This window comes from Sinocyclocheilus anshuiensis, unplaced genomic scaffold, assembly GCF_001515605.1.
Source record: "Sinocyclocheilus anshuiensis isolate Anshui unplaced genomic scaffold, SAMN03320099.WGS_v1.1 scaffold881, whole genome shotgun sequence".
NCBI classification, from domain to species: Eukaryota; Metazoa; Chordata; class Actinopteri; order Cypriniformes; family Cyprinidae; genus Sinocyclocheilus; species Sinocyclocheilus anshuiensis.
This window is the reverse complement of record NW_015558695.1, coordinates 1,641,656-1,659,320: the sequence shown is the minus strand read 5'-3', so window position 1 is coordinate 1,659,320 and position 17,665 is coordinate 1,641,656. Positions and strand designations below refer to the sequence as shown.

The 17,665-nt window shown below is 36.3% G+C and overlaps 1 protein-coding gene across 1 annotated transcript in view; it reads left to right on the top strand.

The window, feature by feature from the left end:
• Nucleotides 1-4,234: 4,234 nt before the first annotated feature.
• Nucleotides 4,235-17,665, top strand: part of pdzrn3a (PDZ domain containing RING finger 3a) — a 28,289-nt gene continuing 14,858 nt past the window's right edge. The window contains exons 1-3 of the mRNA XM_016477659.1: nt 4,235-5,106; nt 7,527-7,616; nt 9,297-9,404. Coding sequence (XP_016333145.1) covers nt 4,396-5,106; nt 7,527-7,616; nt 9,297-9,404 — 909 coding nt within the window. The 5' untranslated portion in view covers nt 4,235-4,395. The remainder of the gene's footprint in view (nt 5,107-7,526; nt 7,617-9,296; nt 9,405-17,665) is intronic.

Here is a 17,665-nt window from a genome sequence, read left to right as displayed (position 1 = left end):
CACTGAAAGATACGCATGACAATCGCAGCTTCTGTCGAATCGCGATCTCGATTCCATTTCGATTTATCGTGCAGCCCTCATAATTACTGATTATAATGACTTATACTGTTACGCGCTATCGTGCGTATCGCGCTGCGTAAACATAAAACCATGTCTGCATTTGTGATCGGAGAAACAACAAGCCACTGCTCAAAACTCGCATATGAATCAACAGTGGCAAATTATTTAAATATAAAAAACATACTTACAGGCTGTGGGTCAGAAGCACCAGACTGTCCTTGCAAAGTTGGAACTGCCCCACTTTATAGAAACAGCCTTTGTGCCACAGACGCATTGTAGGCTACTGGTTCAGGAAACAGTCCTCATCCTCCATAAAATGTGCTGCACACATCTGAATATTTGGGTTGAACTGTTCTGGAACAGTGTTGTAAATACAACTTAACCACTGATTTCTAGTTGTGTCCTCTTTTGGCAGGCCAAACAAAGTAGTTTCGCTTTCATAACGAAACACAGCGTCTCCACAACATGGCGGCGGCGGCAACAGCAAGAATTAAAGTTACGCCTTCTTTTTTTGCGTGAACATTTGGTGAAGTGATTTATGTGTTGGTACTTTTTGAACATCTCCAGCACATTTTAACAATACCATGATAATACTGATAACCGTGATAATTTTGGTCACTATAATCGTATAATAATAATAATAATAATTCTTAGAATGTTCTTTTTCATATTTTGAACATGTACAGCAAAAATGACTTTCTTACTTAGTATTTTTGTCTTTTTTTCCCAAATATTAACAAATATTTATGCATTCTTGAATCATGATACATTTATTGGAGAAGCTAAATGATTCGAGTGAATTTGTGCTTAAAACAAGAAATTGGGTCAGAATATATATATATATATATATATACCTCACTGGTGGATATTTTAGGCATAAACTCACTTAATTTTGATAAATTTTTCAGACAAGAGTTAATATATTAATTAATTTTGCTTCACAAATAAATGTATCTTGATTTAAAGGGGTCATCGGATGCGAAATTCACTTTTGTTGTTGTTTGGACATAAATGTGTGTTGGAAGTGTGTGTACACATCCACTCTATAATGATAAAAATCCACCCAGTGTTTTTTTTTAAATCCCTATTTTAAAATCCTCTTTCTCAAATCAGGCTGTTCTGAGATTCCTGTCAGAATGACGTAGTTCTGCACAGGCCCCTCCCACGATAGTTGATTGACAAGGACGTTTTACCTTAGACCCGCCCTGAATGAGCTGTGAGCTGTCTGCCATTGTGTCGACTCCGGTGCAGGGAAAGACAAGAATGTCTCTGATTAAGCGATTGAGGTGTTCTGTTGTTGTATGTAATAATGAACATAGCAGTCATCATTTACTCCCGACATCTGAGCCGCTGAAGACGCAGAGGTACTTTCGTTTTTGAAGGAAATGCGCTAATCCCCGATCTGCCTAAATGCGTTTATGTTCGTGTGAATCATTCGTCATCCAGCTTCATCTGCAGAAGAAGTGAGTATAAGGGTTTTTTAATTAATCTTTGCAAATTTTACTTTGCTTTTACAGTATGCACGTCACCCCACGGAAGAGAGGGGCGGGGTCAGCAGAGCTCATTAGCATTTAAAGCAACACGGACTAGAATGGCGTGCTGAAAACAGAGCTGATTTTGACAGGGTAAAAAAGGTGTTTTTTACACTACCATTGAGAAATTTTAACCAAAGTATGTTATAAACTTTTCATTAAGATCCTAAAGAATCATATCAACTTGTGGAAAATTGGCATCCGATGTCCCCTTTAAGAATATTTTGATATTTGTACTGAAAAATAAAACAAAAATGCTAAGTACGAAAATGTTTTTTGCCGTGCTTTTTTTTTTAGAATAACAATTTAAATTTCATTGTATTTCTCACATAAAGCTATTGTAGAGACTTAGAATATAGCATACAATATAATGCTTATTTTTTTGTTATTTTTTAAACCTGGTCCACTTTCATTGTATAGAAAAGTGAACTCTATTCGAAACCTGCCTTTTTGTATTTCACAGAATAAAGAAGCTCATATGGGTTTGGAACTTGAGAAAATAATGACATGAAAAATGACCTTTTTTTTTTTCTTTTGAGTTAACGGTTCCTTTAAGGCATCAAATCACACTAATGAGGTGACAATTTAAGTTGTTACATGTTTCCATTTTTGTCTATCCTGTCATGCAGGCTTCATGTAGACAATGACTTGCGAAGCCTGTTCATTTTCACAATTAGCTGTTAGATGTGGTCTGTTGTCAGTTTATTTTTCATCTTTCCTAAACTTCATTTAACACAATCGCTGACAAGAACATGAGAACATGAAGCAAAACATCTGCTGTCTGTACACACTAGCTTTTTAACCAGTTTAGATCAAGCAAATATGAAAATAAATGGTCATTGTTTTTTCAAACAATTAATTTCTTTTAATGTCAAACCAGATATGATCACATAATTCTACAACTCATTCAGCTTTTTGCTTGTGTCTCCAGGATACATTACTGTAGCTATTTCTTATGAGCACTAAATGTTTGTTTTGCCCAAACTTGACGCTTTTATAAATCGTTCCTAAGACATCACCGCAACAATGCAGCAAACTAGATCCAGACGTGTGTTTTAGATGTCTTTTAGTATCGTTTATGTACAAGGTGAACTGTCAAATGGCCTGTCTGAGAATCACATAAACCTAATAGGTTGAGATAAATGCTGTTTACCCACACATGCCTTTAAACAGTGCCCTTTAACTCCCCTTTAATTAGGTGCTGAAAAATAACGAGATGTTAATGAATTGTTCCTTGTAGCCTATGCCTAACAGATAGCCTTTAATTATTCCGCACTCTTCCATCTTCCTTTTCCTCCAGCAAAACAGCCAGCTGTCATGTAAGACGCTGAAGATTTACCTCCCAATCTTTAGGAATTTGATAAGGCTGTAACCCATCGCTCTCACAGCACTTTTTCTGCCATTTGACCCTGTGCTGGAAATATATTAACACTGCTGTATCTGCACAGGGGAATCAAGCAAGTGCTGATGCTTTGGAAATGCAGGCCTGATAAGAGGCAGTGCATGCTTGACATGAGCAGGCCACAAACTTGCAGCTTAAACCAACATCCAGCTGGCTTAAACATGCTCCTTAATATTCAGTGGGGATGTGATGCTGCGATAAAGTGTGTGTAGCTTTATCTTTTTACATTGTAGTTGTGCTATACGTCGAGATGTGTTAACTGCAACATTTCTGAAACATATAAAAAGAAATCAATGTAAAAACAAACAAAAATATTAAATCATTGTTTTGGCCAACAGATATGGTTAATAATCAACTGTATAAAATAACGACATTGCACTGATAAAATGTGAGAACCTGACATTATAAAAATGTAAGATGTGTGTCTCCCGTATTTATCATCAGCTCATTAGCAGAGAGCTACATGAACTGAATTGGTCTGTCAGATAATGAATATGTAATTAAATTCAATTAAGTTTTCTTAATTTAATACTATTTTAAACATGTTTAAACACACACACACACACACACACACACACACACACACACAGAGACTTTATACAGCTGGAATTTCAAGACAAGTAAACACCTTTCCCCATTCTAATTAGTGTAATATATAAAAATATTGATATATTATTAGTGGTAATGACTACAGAATTACTAAATTAAAAAGAAAAAAAAAGAAAAATACCCAAGGCAAAAACTGTCTTAAATTTTTTCTCATTAAAAGTTAGTAATACTTTTTTCAGCAAGGACACATTAAATTGAACTAAAGTGTCAGTAAAGACAAATGTCACAAAAGATTTCTATTTTAAATAAATGCTTGTTCTTTTTAACTTTCCATTCATCACATAATCCTGAAAAAAAATGTATCACAGTTTCCACAAAATATGAAGCAGCACACTTGTTTTCAACTTTGATAATAATTAAAATCAGAATATTAGAAACACCTTTGAAGCATCATATGGACTAGAGTAAAAACTGTTATTTTCAATTATAATAATATTTCACAATATTAATGGATTTACTGTATTTTTGATTAAATAACTGCAGACTTGATGAGAAAGTACGAAGAAAGTAGCAATAAGAAGAACGAGAAGTTAATTCTATTCATCTCCTCACTATTTTTTCCCATTACCATATTTTTTATTACAAGTAATATAGTTTTAGGCGCTACTCAACTACATTCTTTAACCGCGCACTCATCACACTGCTCTGCTCGTCGAGTGTTTACGGTAGCTCGCGCCTCTTGTCCTGCTAGTAGTTCTCGTGCTAGTTAGTAGTTTAATCGCTCATTTCGTGAGCGTGGGTTGACAGCTCTCTCCTTGTTGCTGAGTCGTCCCAGAACTTCACGTCAAGATTATGGGCTTTGACCTAGACCGTTTCGAAGGTCCCGTGGATCCGGACCTAATCTGTAAACTGTGTGGGAAAGTTCTAGAGGATCCTCTCAGCACTCCGTGCGGACATGTCTTCTGCGCTGCCTGCGTGCTCCAGTGGCTCTCCAAAGTCAGCAGCTGCCCTGTCCAGTGCCAGAAGATCTCCACCAAAGAGCTGAACCACGTCCTGCCCCTAAAAAACCTCATTCTCAAGCTGGACATCAAATGCGACCACCGTGAACGAGGCTGCAACCGGGTGATGAAGCTCCAGCATCTGTCAGAGCACGCGGAGACTTGCGAATTCTCTCCGGTGAGATGCGGGAATGAAGGATGCGACGCGGTGCTCAGCTTGAAGGATGTGGCTTCGCACATGCGGGAGGGATGCGAGCGCAGGGCCGTGGAGGTCTGTAAGGATGGATGTGGACTCGCGCTGACCCTCAAGGAGAGGTCCGAGGCTCACAGCTGTCTCCAAGCTCTCAAGACACACAGCGGTCTCCTCCAAACCAAAGTGCTGAGTCTGGAGAAGGAGCTGAAGCGCCAGTCGCTGAGCTTCAGTAAGAGGGAGAGATCTCTCCTCTCCAAACTCTCCGCGCTCCACTGTGAGCTGCACATCACAGCGCTCACATTTCAGAAGAAAATCACCGAGTACAAGAGCAGGATTGACGCGCTGTCAAACAGCTGGATGCCTCTCGATAAGGTCAGTATGAGTTGTGAATTGAGTGAACAGTGCAACAAAAATCAACCCTCAAAAACTGGAAGCTTCAGTTTAAATTTGTAAGTCAAATCAAAGTGACAACCTGTAGCGATTACCTGTTCACTTTGAATTGAATTACTGATCAAGTTGAACCTGTGGGAACTTGAGTAGACCTGAAATCATTGTGACAAGTTAAATCCATGGGAACAAAGATATTTTCTAACACGTGGTAAACATTTTACTCAAAAATGCTGATTAATACTACTGACAAGGCCTGCTATGAATGTTTTGTGGGAAACAAAGATAAAAGCTGGATAAGATAAAGTTAATTTAACCCTGAACTGTAGTGTGGCATGTTGTGACAATGTCAACCAGCTGACACTTTAAAAAAAAAATAGTAACTCTTTTAAAATATGCAATATTATAGGCTGATTAATATCCATCATACCACTCTTGAAAACAAAAGTAAACATAAAAAAATGTTAAACCATTTGCATGGATGCAATTAACACTGTATAAAGTTCCTATTGTGTTGCTGACAATTACTTCAAGTGGTTTTGTATTCTCTTGTTTACCCAAGAGCAAATATTACAAAAGTATGATGACTTATATGATACAATTGGAAAACAAACATTTCACTTTTTTATTAAAACCTGTACACTTTCAGAAATAAATGTGCAAAAACTGTATGTTTAGGGGTGCACAGCCTGTCACTTAAACCTAAAAGGTTCGTAGAAGTGCCTTAAAGGGATAGTACACCCAAAAATGAAAATTTTGTTATCATTGACTCACCCTCAACTTCTATGACTGATTTTCATCTGTGAAACTTGAGAGAAGATATTTTGAAGATTGTTGGTAACCAAAAGGTTTCTGTTCCCATTGACGTCCATTATACTTTTTGATCACATTGGAAGTCAATGGGACCCAAAACAAACATTCTTCAAAGTATCTTCTTTTATTTTACACAGAAGAAACTACAGGTTTCAAACAACATGAGGGTGCGCAAATGATATCTTTATTACTACTGGAAGGTATTAATATTCACCTTTTAGCAGTAGATAGGGTGAAATTATATCCCTTTACTGGTACTATCCCAATGACTAGCAAACTTTTTGCACAGTTTTTCTAACAGTGTATAATTGATACAGTATATAACCATTGGGATACAGTATATAAGCCCAAATCTTCCATCATAAAGTAATAGTTGCTGGAATCCACTGAATGTTTGTTTGAATCTGGATCTTTTATATGAAGTACTTTTATATAATAAGATTTTTCTGTTGATTAATCCACACTGAGATTTCTTAACTAAGAGTCTCTTAACTAAAAACACTTCACTGTCACCAAGCCAGCACTGTCAGTTCATTTTCATGTCAGTTTAAAGCATTCACACTTGAATGATCTAGATCTGAACAAGAGAAACATAACTTGAACGTCCTCATTCTGTATTCAAATGCTTTCACATAATTACACTGTCTCCCATCGTTTTCAAGCACTCTGAATGGTCTGTGAGACCAGCAAATTTAAGACTTAAGTCTAACTGAGTTGACAGGAGGCATGTCTTGTGGACTTCAAGGACATAATGTGTAAACAAAAGAGTCCCTTCTTGTTCTCTCAGCTCTCTGTGGTTGAGTCAGACACTAATCAAGAGCTCATGATGCTCGTCTCACTCAGTGTGACAGATTTCCGCCTGCAGCTGCCGTTTCAGCAGGGGATGCCACTGCTAGGACTGTTTGATAGACAGCTTACTTAAGTTCAGATATTTTAAGGCTATCTTAAATCTGTCATTCTTGAAAAGTCACAGGCCCTGCCTTGATTTTCACTCGGCCACATCTGCCTCATGACAGCTGATCAAACCCATCTGCTGAGAGATTTTGACGTCTGTCATGGAGTAGTATAACAAATATGGATTTAACTTTACTCGCCTTTCCCTTGTACATAACAAATGTTATTAAATAATCCAATTAATTTACATTTAGGGTCTAAAATAAACCTTCCTCCACACCTTCTGCTAATAGCGAGTGAATTTACAGGCCGAAAATTCTCTTACCAGCAATAAATATTTATCTTTTTGCCCTGATCCGAAGGAAAGCAGTGTGATTTCATTTCTTCTACACACTTCACTGTGTCGTGAGTGTGGTAAACACCTGGCCACACGTTCATAAATTATTTTCAGACATTTATAGCACCTTGACTGTGATTTTGCCAGGTGTCTCTGAGGGTGTGATCTGTCTCCACTGCTTGATATATGATAATCCCCTGAATCTCATGTGGCTTTGCCGTTTCATTAGGTAGCTAATGGAGAGAGCCCTGCTTCTTAGGGGAGAGATGGTTAGTAGGGTCAGTGAAGCTGTGTTGAAACCTGCTGTTGCAGCATCTGAAATATGTGATTTCTCTCTTTCTGTCCTATCTCTCTAACCCAGGGTGAAGAAACAAGGAGCCTTAAAGTCACCCTCCACAGAACATCATCAGGATCTCTTGGATTCAGTATCATTGGAGGAAGATTGTTTGGGGTATGTAAGCTTACTATGCAAAGATCTACCATGTAAGATTCATTTAGATCAAAAATGTACATTTTTTTAATCATCAAGAACCAAAAAGGACTCAAAAGCACCTTAAAAGTATTATAAAAGTAGTTCATAAGACTTATGTACACTAGTCTTCTGAAGCCATTTAATAGCTTTGTGTGAGAAAGCTTGAAATGAAGGTTGTTATTCACTGATAATCTTTGAAAAACATGCTTTTGAGCCATGTTCACCATTTACTTTGCATGATATGAAATCAGCTCGGACACTATATAGTTAGTGTTGTAATTAACTAATTTTGAATTATAATGGCAAAATAAATGTTCTGGGTTTGAATTCAGGTTGACTGGGACACCTTTTGCCATTGAAATGACTGGGGAAAAGTATCTCAATGAACCTCAATTCAGCCGGTTTATATTTCAATGACAGAAATAAACATGTAATGCTATGGAACACATTTGTAAAAGTGGGTTAGTTTGTCTTTTAGCCACAGAAGGCATTTGCGCAGTCTTTCCTAACTCAACCAACCCCGCCATTGTAAGAAAGAAAAACAAAATCAGCAACTGAGCCACATGTAAAAAGATAATTACAGATTGCACAGTTTGAGCTCCACACATTTCTCTCGAGTACATTGTGTGAAATGCGAGCGTGGGAGCCATTAAATTCTCACACAGATTGTGTCCAAGTGGAGAGAAGAGAGCAAGCTGTGGGTTTGGCTTTCACTCGCATCTAATCTAGTGGAGAATCACCACAGGCTGTTTACCACCTGTTCTGTCTTAATGGACAGCCGTAGTTAACCTTTTTTCAATGCAAGTTTATGCATGTTATACATACATTTATGTATAGAGAGCGTGCCCTTGAGTCAGGCTCATGCTTCATTCAGAATTAAGTTTATATTTCAATTTAATTCCCAGAATGCTCTAATTTAAGTCTCCAAAATGGAGCCAAACAACATGAAGGGGCTTACAAGATAACAAAAAAGTATCTGTTCTTCGTTTGTTAAACGAATGGACGTCTTCTGTTGTGTGATTGTTTTAAATTTCGTTGAATTACAATTTATGATTTTATTATTTAATTTAATTTTTTATTACAATTTAATATATAATGAAGAGTTTTATTTTATTATAATATTTCATTTATTATTTCAAAGGTTTATGTTCGAAGCCCATCCATATATTTTGTATTTATTATATTGTATTTCTGCTATCATCGTGTAATAATGACAAAGCTGCTTGTTTTCAAACTTTTCGTTGTAACTGTATGTTTACAGTTACATTTATGCATTTAGTATTATTCATTTAGTATGTTCCTCAATAAAAACAATAGTTATGGATTTTTTGTTATTAGTTATTGATCGTTTGTTTTTTAGCATTTTAATTTAGATATGAGTTAGATTATTTTAATATATTAATGATATTTTTAATTAAACTTTACATTCTCTTAAATGATTCATTTTTGAATACTTTTAAGTCATTCTACAGCCACTTTGTGAATCTGCTGAGTAACACAATTAAGTTTTCACAATTAAGACAGTGTTTCTCCTGGTTGAGAAACACTGTCATAAATGAAAGAATATCTAACAATTTATGCAAATTGAATTTAAACTAATTTCAGCTAAACTTTATTTTAATTAAGTAGTCTAATTTTCAACATTTGCTTCTATCTAAGGAACCAGAGCAGCATGGGGATTTCAGTGATGGCATCTATGTATCCAAGATAGTGGAAAACGGAGCAGCTGACAAGGCCGGACTGCATGTTCATGACAGGATCATTGAGGTTTGTCAGCTGATTTTATGAATGCAGAATTTACTTTTAAATTGAAGGTAGCACAAGTTTTTTCTTAGACAGGATGAAGACCAAAATGCTGAATGCAATCAAACTCCACACTGTGGAAGAAAAAGGTCACCAAGACAACCACTAGACAGATGAAAGCCAAACGAGATAGACATCATACCGCTAGTCTGAGCTGCTCAACTGGTGCCAATGTTTTCACAGTCTGTTTGATAGATTTGTCAGATCTAGTCAGAATAACAATGCTGGCGCCATTGTAGGTTGATTTCACACTGGGCAGACTTCTTTAAAAAGGGTGTTAGTCTGTTCATCCAGCAGTACTGTTTCACATATCTAACAGGAACAAAGTGTTTCATATATAAAAGAGAATGCTTTCTATAAGGGCACATAACAATGACAACACAACATCAAGATATAGTAGCTTGTAAATATCTACGAAATGTGACATCTGTGCCCATCCAGAATGCTGTTAAAACATTGGCTTGTCGTTGAATGTCTAAGAAAAAAACCCATGTTTTCACTGAGTGGCCTCTTATATGAGCAGAGCAGAGCATGATGATTTCTTTCTCGACTCACTTTGTCTCATGTGGGCTCTTTGCTGTCTGTCTGACGTGATGAACATAACAATGGCAGCAGTGCCTTTTGAAATTTGTGCATCCCACTCGATTTGTTCCCCAAAGAATGCATGATACAACTGCTGGTTTCAAAGAGGAAGTCAGCCATGTAGCTTTTGTGGTGGTCTCATGGCTCGCTTTTATAAACAGAGAAGGTACAATTGGTTCAGAGATGACATTTAAAAAAGGTATGCTGTTATTTTTTTTATGAAGCACAAAAATGGAAATTATAAATTATAAGTAATTAATATGACTTCTATGGTGTAGTGCAGGTTTTCTGAAGTCTTGAGTTTTTATTTTATTTTTTTAGTGAATAATGACTTGAATTTTGTTCTACTCATACAAAGTTGTTGTGGTACATTGAACACTTGGAATATTGCTCACAAAGTCAAATACTACTTTCTTCTTTTATGGTATTTTTTTTCTTTTTGGGTATTGATAGTCATGATGAATATTAGACCACCTAATTTTGTACTGTTTATGCATGACTATATTAGCAATTAGAAAGATTAGCAGGGCTCAACAAATAATATTTCTGCTTGCCATGCCAACATTTTCATGGGCCCTAACACACACACAAAAAAAAAAAAATCAAGACAGGTGGAGCTGGGGGAGGTGGAAGGTTTCAGAGGAACTCGCAGCAAGACTAGCTTACAATGAACACTAAACCAGTCTATTTAAGTGTTGAAAAATCAATCTCATTGGCTGCAGAATATGTGTCTTACTCCAATCAGCTTGTGCCATGTAGTAAACGATGTGATTGCTAGCAGATTGTTAAGGACCTATCAGCCTGACCAGCTAGAGTTTCAATGCTAAACTAGATATTTATATTTAATATTACATTTTATATTTAATAAATATTTCTAACATTTTATATATTCATATTTGATTAAATATTTATATGATTTATTATTATAATTTTTTTCATACATAAATGTAATAATTTCAACAAATTTTAAACTGCTAAAGTCATAAACACTTTTGATTGAAAATGATGGCTTACATTTTTTAAACTAGCTAATTCTTCTGACCAAATTTCACATAAGGCCAAAATATTGAATTTTGCCAGCTATAAAAATGCGTGTACATAATCCAAAAATGTGAGCTTTGATGCCAGCCTCTTTTTTGTTGATCTCTGATGAGCAATTGTTTGTTCATTTCTTTGTCTTATGTTTCTTTATTTATTAGCTGTGTGGTATAGCAGTAAAATCTGCTTGCCCTGTCATGTTGCACTGACATTTCGATGTGTTTGTGGATGGATTACTTAAAGGCTTTCCTGCATATGCTAAAAGACATACCCAGGTGATTCATATACAGTAAGCATGTTTGTGACATCCAGTAAATCTGGAAAAACAAACTATTGGAATGTTTTTCTCCTGAGTTAATATGCATGGGCAGGACAGCTTCAAGCACATTATTTTCCTCCTTCAGTTTGTGGGGTTACGAACGCATTCCTCCGCTGATACTTTCATTAAGCGCACCGGTGTGTGGCGAAAACAATTGCTGTGAGCCAATTCAGAGGTTAAGACCACCAGCCTGGGAGGTCAGTGTCAGCAGGACAGCAATGATATTTTAGCCTGCAAAGTTTATAAAACGTGCTTTGAACTCACATCTCGCACTAGGGGGTCTGTTGCATCCTACAGGAAAACTAGGGTAGAAGCGATCCGGGTCGAAGCGGTTTTGGAAGAAATAGGAAATATGTTTGAAGGGAAATACTTTCTAGATTTTGATTTTTTTTTCCGAAGAAAACAGCCATTCTCAGGCTCTCTGGAACTCAGGCCTTGTCTATGAACCTTGTCAGACCACAAAATAACTCCCCTCAAGAAAAGAGATTCAGAAGAAAATCACTCCTGTGGCCGTACGTTCTCAGATTATGATCCATCAGCAAAAACCTGTGGGACCAAAAGGACACTGTCCTCATTACAGAGATAAGGATGTGTCCTTGTTAAGAGATTGTCTAATGTTCGTTTATGACCTGGGCGCTTTATGTAGAGGTCTACCTCAGTTTCTCTCTATTCGTTTGAGAAACAGTGTTGAGACAGACTCCTTTGATCTCGGTGTGCTGTTTATGCGAGTTTAACCCTGACACCGCCTTTCTCGACTTCAAATCTCCAACTGCTGCTTAGAATAATCACAACACGTGGTGAATTAGATTAAAGATACAGAGAAAAACATCAGAAAGGATCATGGAAAGATTAGAGGAAGGAGGAAACAGGGCTCTGACAATGGTCACCGAGCCAAAAGTAAGCTCAGTGAATGAAGATAATGCAAACTCTGTTGGGCCTTAGGACTAAAAAAACTGTGGTGTTGTACAGCTTGTATGTTACATAATGCAGTTGCTACTGTTATTTCATATGGGTGGTCTTACCACATAGTTCATTTTTTATTTTTACACTGTTCTTTTTTGTTTTTGTTCAGACGTTTGAGGTCGGTAAGATTTTTAATGTTTTTGAAATAAGTCTCTTAAGCTTATCAAGTCTGCATTTATTTGATGAAATAAACAGGAATACTGTTAAATATTATTACAGTCTAAAGTAACCGTTTTCTATTTTTCAATGTAATTTATTCCTGTGATGGCAAAGCTGAATTTTCAGCATCATTACTCCAGTCTTCAGTGCCACATGATCCTTCAGAAATCATTCTAATATGCTGATTTGCTGCTCAAGAGACATTTCTTATTATTATCAATGTTGAAAACAGTTTTGCTGCTATTTTTTTTTGTGGAAGCCGTAATACATTTTTTTCTGGATTTTTTTAAACAATTGAAAGCATAAAAGAACAGCATTTCAAGTTTGTCAGTTAACATTTTCATCAGTGTGTTTGCTCATGATATTAAATATCATGTTTTTTTATCTGATTGTTATGATCTTAGGTTGTAATTAAAGAATATTGTATTTTCAGATGTTAATTCTTGTGGCTGCATCTGATGCTTTACTGCAGAAAAATTCAAAGTATATTACGGTCCATACTTTAAAGCCGTTTCTAATCAAGTTATGATGACTGTGAAATGTTCTTATCATATTCACATGCAATACATTTACAGTAATTATAGTTAAGTGTCTGTGAAACTAATGAGATTAATTTGAGGAATGTGTTTCAGCAAAGGCACATTACATGACAGTTTTCTTGAGAACTGATGTACAACTCCACTCAGCCGCAGCACAAGATTCATTAGACCCTGAGAAAGGAACAAACAGCAATTCATTGGTTCAGTTCAAATGCATGTTTTGGAGTTATATCATTAGAAACATCACAAGGATATTAAATGTGGATGCTCTGATGGGCCGTATGAGGACATGCAGTAGCTTTGACCTATTTCACACTCTAATGTTGACAGCGGCACATTTAACACCAGCATTTACACTGGAATCAACCTCAAGAAGTCTGAGATTTTGGAGTCTGAATTGCATGATTTGACTTATACCTTATGGTTTTAGCATGCTGATATCTGCATAGGAAGCATCTCACTTGAAAGTAGAGTTAATTTTGAGCTGTGAAGTAATGGCAGCAGGCATATTTCAGTGCAGATCTCACCACGCATGACAATGGTCATGTGCATTGTTGTTCATAAATGCTTAAGACCAGATATGTATTGGCTATTTAACTACGTCATAAAACAGTCAAATGGAATGAAGATCAGAATTGATATTAGATGATTAATTTGATATGGTAATCTCAAAACAACCATAAACAAAACCAGGGAGATGAGTTTCCCATCGGTCAGCATTCATCAGTCTCAGTTCAAGCAGATCTATAAACATTCCTCTGGTAATATATCATCAAATTATGCACGTGTTTTGTTTATGCTGTCTTGTGCAAGAGATTATCTGATGTAAATATTATGTGTCATTTACCACGTGGACACTCAAAGTTTTAGGAGTGGCGTCACGTTTAATGCCAGAGTGAATCCTGTAAATCAGAGGGTTTTAAGTCTTTCTTGGCCATTTTGTGTTCATCTGAGAGCCACAATTACGAAATCATGAAATATGCCATAATTACTATGTAAGTTAATTTCTTTGCTCTGTATCTCTAAAGCTATTGAAATTGCTTCCTTCTTTCACAGACTCAACAAAATGACTTTTGAACTAAAATTAAACATTTGCACATGAACACAAAGATGCTGGATATAAAGATAAAAGTCTATGTTGGAACTGATTAAACACAATCAGTAATAACCAGACTGAACTTAAAATAACCTATTTCCTTCAGAAATTTACCATGGTAACCATTATTTCTGGCAAAAATACAATAATTTCTAGCTGTTATTGCAATAAAACTGTTAAACTGAAACACAACAGTCACTGAAAATTAAATGACGATTATTAAACATGGAAATAACTTTTTATATTATTAGCAATAATTTCAGTAACTATGGTAGCTGGCAGAAACTATGGTAGATATTGGTAATGATGAATCACATAAAACATCTAAAAAAATCACAGTACATACTTTTGTGAAGCCTGGTTTGCACAAAAACAAAGTATTTTTGTGTTTTTGAAGAGCACTGTGAAAATGGGCTGTATTCAAAGGATTGTTTCAAACAAAAGTGCGCAACTAAGGAAATTATTGCATAACATGTCTCACCCCAACATTTACGGGTTTGTCTCCTATACTTACAGAAACGTCACCCTAAATTATTGTTCTGTGTGTGTACAATATACAGTAGTGAAATTACTGTAGGATGATTCACAGAGCTTTATCCATATAACCACACAACTGTATACCTAGATACTAAAAAACTTGGTGGTATGATGGTAATTTTAGACATGCATTTAATAGCGCCAGAACTGTAGGCTTGGCAAGCTCACTTTGAAAAGTCTGGAACAGAGAAGCTCTTGTGCTCCACAGATTTGACTGCTTGTGCCTCTCAGGGAAGGAAAACTGTGAGAAATTCCCTCTGTGGCCTGCAGAGCAAAGTATTACACTTACAATGCTGTTAGAAATCTAAAAAGAGACTCAGAAAACATGATGTGCCATGTAGATTATAAGTCTTTGCTTTTATTAAATATAGATTATGACAGAGTAAGACATGTTTGAAAGATTAATAATGGTGAGTGAAGTGAGTGAAGTGACATGTGGCCAAGTATGGTGACCCATACTAGGAATTAGTGCTCTGCATTTAACCCATCCTTAGTGCACACACACACACAGCAGTGAACACACACACACCGTGAACACACACCCGGAACAGTGGGCAGCCATTTCTGCTGCGGCGCCCGGGGAGCAGTTGGGGGTTCGGTGCCTTGCTCAAGGGCACCTCAGTCATGGTATTGAAGGTGGGAGAGAGTGCTGTACAATCCCTCCCCCCCCCTACAATCCCTGCCGGTACGAGACTCGAACCCGCAACCTTTGGGTTACGAGTCTGACTCTCTAACCATTAGGCCACGACTTCCCCCTTTTTTTTTATTTTTTTTTTATAATGGTCGGCTGATATGGATTTGTCTCTGGACAAAATATACAAAAAATTAGGAAGTGATATATATGTGATTAAGGCTAATTAAATAGCCCCAAATCCACAAATATTGTCTAAATATCAGCGGGTTGTAATATTAATTTATGGTTTGTATAATATAGACTTATAGACATTTATCTCTATTATGCCTGATCATTTCAAAGAGAGTTTGAATAAAAAGCATCATGTATTGGGCAGCCAGCCATTAATTTGTATTAATATGTGTGCGTGAGTTCAAATGCCACGTGCCTTCATTACTTCTGAATTATAAACAATGTTTGCTAACCATACAACCATCCAGATGCCGCTGATCGCACAAACAATGTAGAATTCTGAATGTATTAGTTCTGAAATTAATTGAGAAATTCCAATTGATGAATCTGGACTGACCATGCAAACACAATACAGATTTGTGCTTTGAATATGTATTTAAGGAAGTAGAATGGAATGGAACTCTAAAGTTTAGTTATAGTTGTACCTGTAATTTCTTCTTTTCAGCCGTTCCTGCTCTTAAAAAAATATTGAATCACTGTGTTTTGCAACTCTCCTCATATGTATCCCAAAAGGTGACTCTAATGAGTCTGTTTTCTCTCACAGAAATGGATAGAGGTATGAAGAGTTGTGAATGCAGACCCCTGTAGATTCATCCATTTACTACAGGTTAAAGTGCCCAGAATTTCCTCTGCATTCACCTCCAGTGAAAAGGGACTCTGGTCTTAGGTTCAGCCTTGCTTTTCTTGGTGTCCTCCGTTCTCTTGTGGTAAGAAGGCTGAGTGGCTTTTTTGTACAATTGTTTATTCCCATTGTTCCTTTCAGGCCATTTTAAACTTGAAAGTGCGATTAGTCTCAAAGGAAGTACCTTGAATTCTGTGAATGTGTTATTTTAGGAGCACTGAACTGAAAGGCATGTCTTTGCAAAGCAAACCGCTACAGCGCTCCCCTGCAAGTTTTTTCAAGTAATAAAGGCATGTTTTCATGGCTTAATAAAGACATGCAACACCTCTTTTCCTTCTCACAGCTTGTAAGGTCATCTTATATAAATAGCCAGAAAACAGACCAGACCTGTTTAACTACAGCATTAAGTGAATTCACCTGGTGTTAACAAATGATGACTGGAGCATAATGCACACAATGTCTGTGTACAGTACCTGTTATGTGTATATTCAGTAGTACATTAAAGGAATGAAAATTAATTATTTACTCTCCATCATGTTGTTCTGAACCTGTATGACTTTTTGTTTGTCATCAATAATGAAGAGGGACAAACAAAAAAAGTGATACACAGCTCCTGAGCTGCAAATCTGACAATTTTTTATTGTGTTGTTGTACATATTGAATCGGTTTGGAAATGACATGTCCAGTGAATGGCATTAAAAGGTAAATGCTTTACCACGTTGAAAATAATGTACCACCTACACTATACCCTACCATAACCTAACTGACAGTGTTAACAAAAGCAACATGAGATAGAAATGCATTTGCTGAAGCAACCATGCCAATTTAGATTGTGTCTACAAGTCTTATAGCTTTTTTTTGTATCACTCGTATCTGAGTGCTCCACATCTCAAATGCAATACTGTACCAGGTGAGCTACTGAGCAAGTTTACTGCATTAGAAAAGCCATACGCAGCTGCAATGTGATGTAAATGTAAAAATATATTAGTTTACAAATTGTGCACTATGGCAAATGTGTTTTGAGGTCGTATTGTGCAAAGAACCAAGTCTTTAATAATCAGTAATCTGCCCCGTAATAAAAGTTGTTAGTGTTTTACTACCATTTTATAGTGTTTTTCATTTAATAGTGAATTGTATGTATAGGTATGTTTTGGAGTTTTGCACAAATGTAGGTATGGGGTTGAGTAAGCATGTCCGATTGCACTCAGGTAAACCGAAAACTTCCCTAATTATTTAAAACTTTCTTAAAGAGATAGAAAAGAAGGTATTTTGAAATGTCATTTTTTTGGGTGAACTGTCCCTTTAAGATTTGGTCAGAATCACAATATTACAATTTTTGATTATATAATCAAAACTACTTATTTTCAAAATTGACTAGTTGGTAACCAAACATTTGCTAGTAACCATTGACTTCCATTGTAAAAAATAAAAAATTCTAGGGAAGTCAATGGCTACCAGCAGCTGTTTAGTTACCAACTAGTCAATATTGAAAATAAGTAGTTTTG